Raw genomic sequence first — 1,948 nt, forward strand, 5'->3', positions numbered from 1 at the left:
TCACTTCACCCTCAGGGACGAGGGCTCAGTACTCACTTCACCCTCAAGGATGAGGGCTCAGTACTCACTTTGCCTTCAGATATGAGGGCTCAGTACTCACCCTGAACCCTCAGGGATAAAGGCTCGGTACTCACCGCACCCTCGGGGACAAACACGTTGAGATACAAGCAGTCCTCGCTGACTCCAAGAGGCGTGGGTGTCTTGGCTCCGGGCTGCCAGCAGCTGGCCCTGCAGGTACAGACCATCTGACTCAGGAGATACTGCCCCACAGAGAGTCCCCATGTACCACTGGGGCCACGGCCCGCATGCATGAGAATACCCAGTGAGAAGCTGCCAACCCAAGACCAGGCTGCTGACTCAATGGCCCAAGAAAGAAAGGGGACAATGGTGCCACTCAGGAGCTTGGCAGCCATCACCACCCCTTGCGTGGGGACTTCATGAGCCTCCTAGCTCTTCGTGTATCTGGCCGGGGGCCTGGGCCTACCCAGCAGCTGGCTTGTGACACATGGCCTCAGGACAGGGTGGCGGGGCCCTTGCCGAGGATCTCAGGCAGTCTGAATATGCTGCGGCAGAAAAATGCAAACGTTTCCCTCCAATGCCGGCCCTTGGCAGTGCGTGCCTGTGTGCCTGTGCAGAAATGGACAAAACTGGGGATGGGTAGTGATGGGGGGTGGGGGGTGGGGATAGGAAAACTGGATTCGTTTTTCTGTCTTTTCCTTCTTTTGAAGAAACTCCTTCATCAGGGTTTCAAACAATGAGAAAATGAGTCCTGGTGGCCCAGTACTTAAGCACTAGACTGCTAACCCAGAGGTCAGTGGTTCGAACCCAGCAACTGCTCCGCAGGAGAAGGGAGACTTGGCTGCATGAAGAGTTGCAGCCTCAGAAACCTGCAGGGCAGTTCTCTATCTGGTAGGGCTGTTAGGGCTCAGCATCAACTTGATGGCCATGGGGTTTATTGAGAGAGGAATGTTTTTTTTAATGTTTGTTGTTTTTTTTATATAAATAAATCTCTCAAGCCAAGGTCACTGCCATCAAGTCAGGTGCGGTGCCTGACCTAGATGGCGAGTGCCCCCTCCTTCAGGCTTGGCCTCCGCAAACACCCTATGTGGCCTATCCCAGTCTTCCCTTGATGCTGCCCCTCAGGGGACACTGAAAGGCTTGTGTAGAGCTCATCTGGGGTCCCTGAGTCCCACACGGGTCCCCCTGTCCTCACAGAGTTCACAGCAAGTAAGTCACAGGCTCTTAGCATCTAGCTGGTGGGGCATATGGTGCTCTGTAACACCCCCTTCCTCCAACCCCTCCCTCCTCTCCTCAGATGCCACTCCACCCAGAAGACACTGCTATGCTCTGAAGCCTCCCTCTGAACAGTCCTGGCCACCAAGGGCCTCGCTGACCCCTTACCGGGGCTGGGTGGCATCCCAGGAACCGGTCCAGTTCAAGGGCCTGGGGGCCTGGAAGCGGTCTTCTGCCAGGGGTGGGGCAGCGTACGGTACCCCGAGGAACTGGTCCACCTGCTTCCATGAAGTGCCCACTTTGATGGCCTGGGACCTGCCCATCAGCTGGCCATGGGTGGCCAGGGGCACAGAAGGTGCACTTGCTGCAGAGCGGAGTGGAGGAATGCCTGTCGGGGAGGGGAAATGAGGGTAAGAGGCACAGGTGAGAGAGGCAGTGATGGGTGCTTGGCTCTCAGGTATCTGGATAAGCTTCAGACATTCTATCTATCTATCTATCTATCTATCTATCTATCTATCTATCTATCTATCTATCTATCTATCTATCTCTTTGAAAAGGTTAGTAATTCATTCAGGCCCCCAGTAGCTTATGTCCAGCCGATGTGAGATATTAATGAAGATGCTGAATGATGATCAACCCAACCAGCCGGCAAGTCAACACTCATCCCTAGGGACCACGAGACAGTGCACAGCAGCTCTCCCGGTGGGTCTCCAGA

General features: G+C 55.0%; 1 protein-coding gene across 1 annotated transcript in view; it reads right to left on the bottom strand.

Annotated features, from left to right (window-relative positions):
• The window catches only part of TG (thyroglobulin), a 189,613-nt gene that overhangs the window by 83,167 nt on the left and 104,498 nt on the right, over positions 1–1,948 (bottom strand). Inside the window, exons 38-39 of the mRNA XM_004697385.1 lie at positions 1,402–1,621; positions 135–228 (exon numbers count right to left, since the gene is read on the bottom strand). Coding sequence (XP_004697442.1) covers positions 135–228; positions 1,402–1,621 — 314 coding nt within the window. The remainder of the gene's footprint in view (positions 1–134; positions 229–1,401; positions 1,622–1,948) is intronic.

Source organism: Echinops telfairi, unplaced genomic scaffold (assembly GCF_000313985.2).
Source record: "Echinops telfairi isolate 266 unplaced genomic scaffold, ASM31398v2 ScPeMD7_1;HRSCAF=3_0, whole genome shotgun sequence".
NCBI lineage: Eukaryota > Metazoa > Chordata > Mammalia > Afrosoricida > Tenrecidae > Echinops > Echinops telfairi.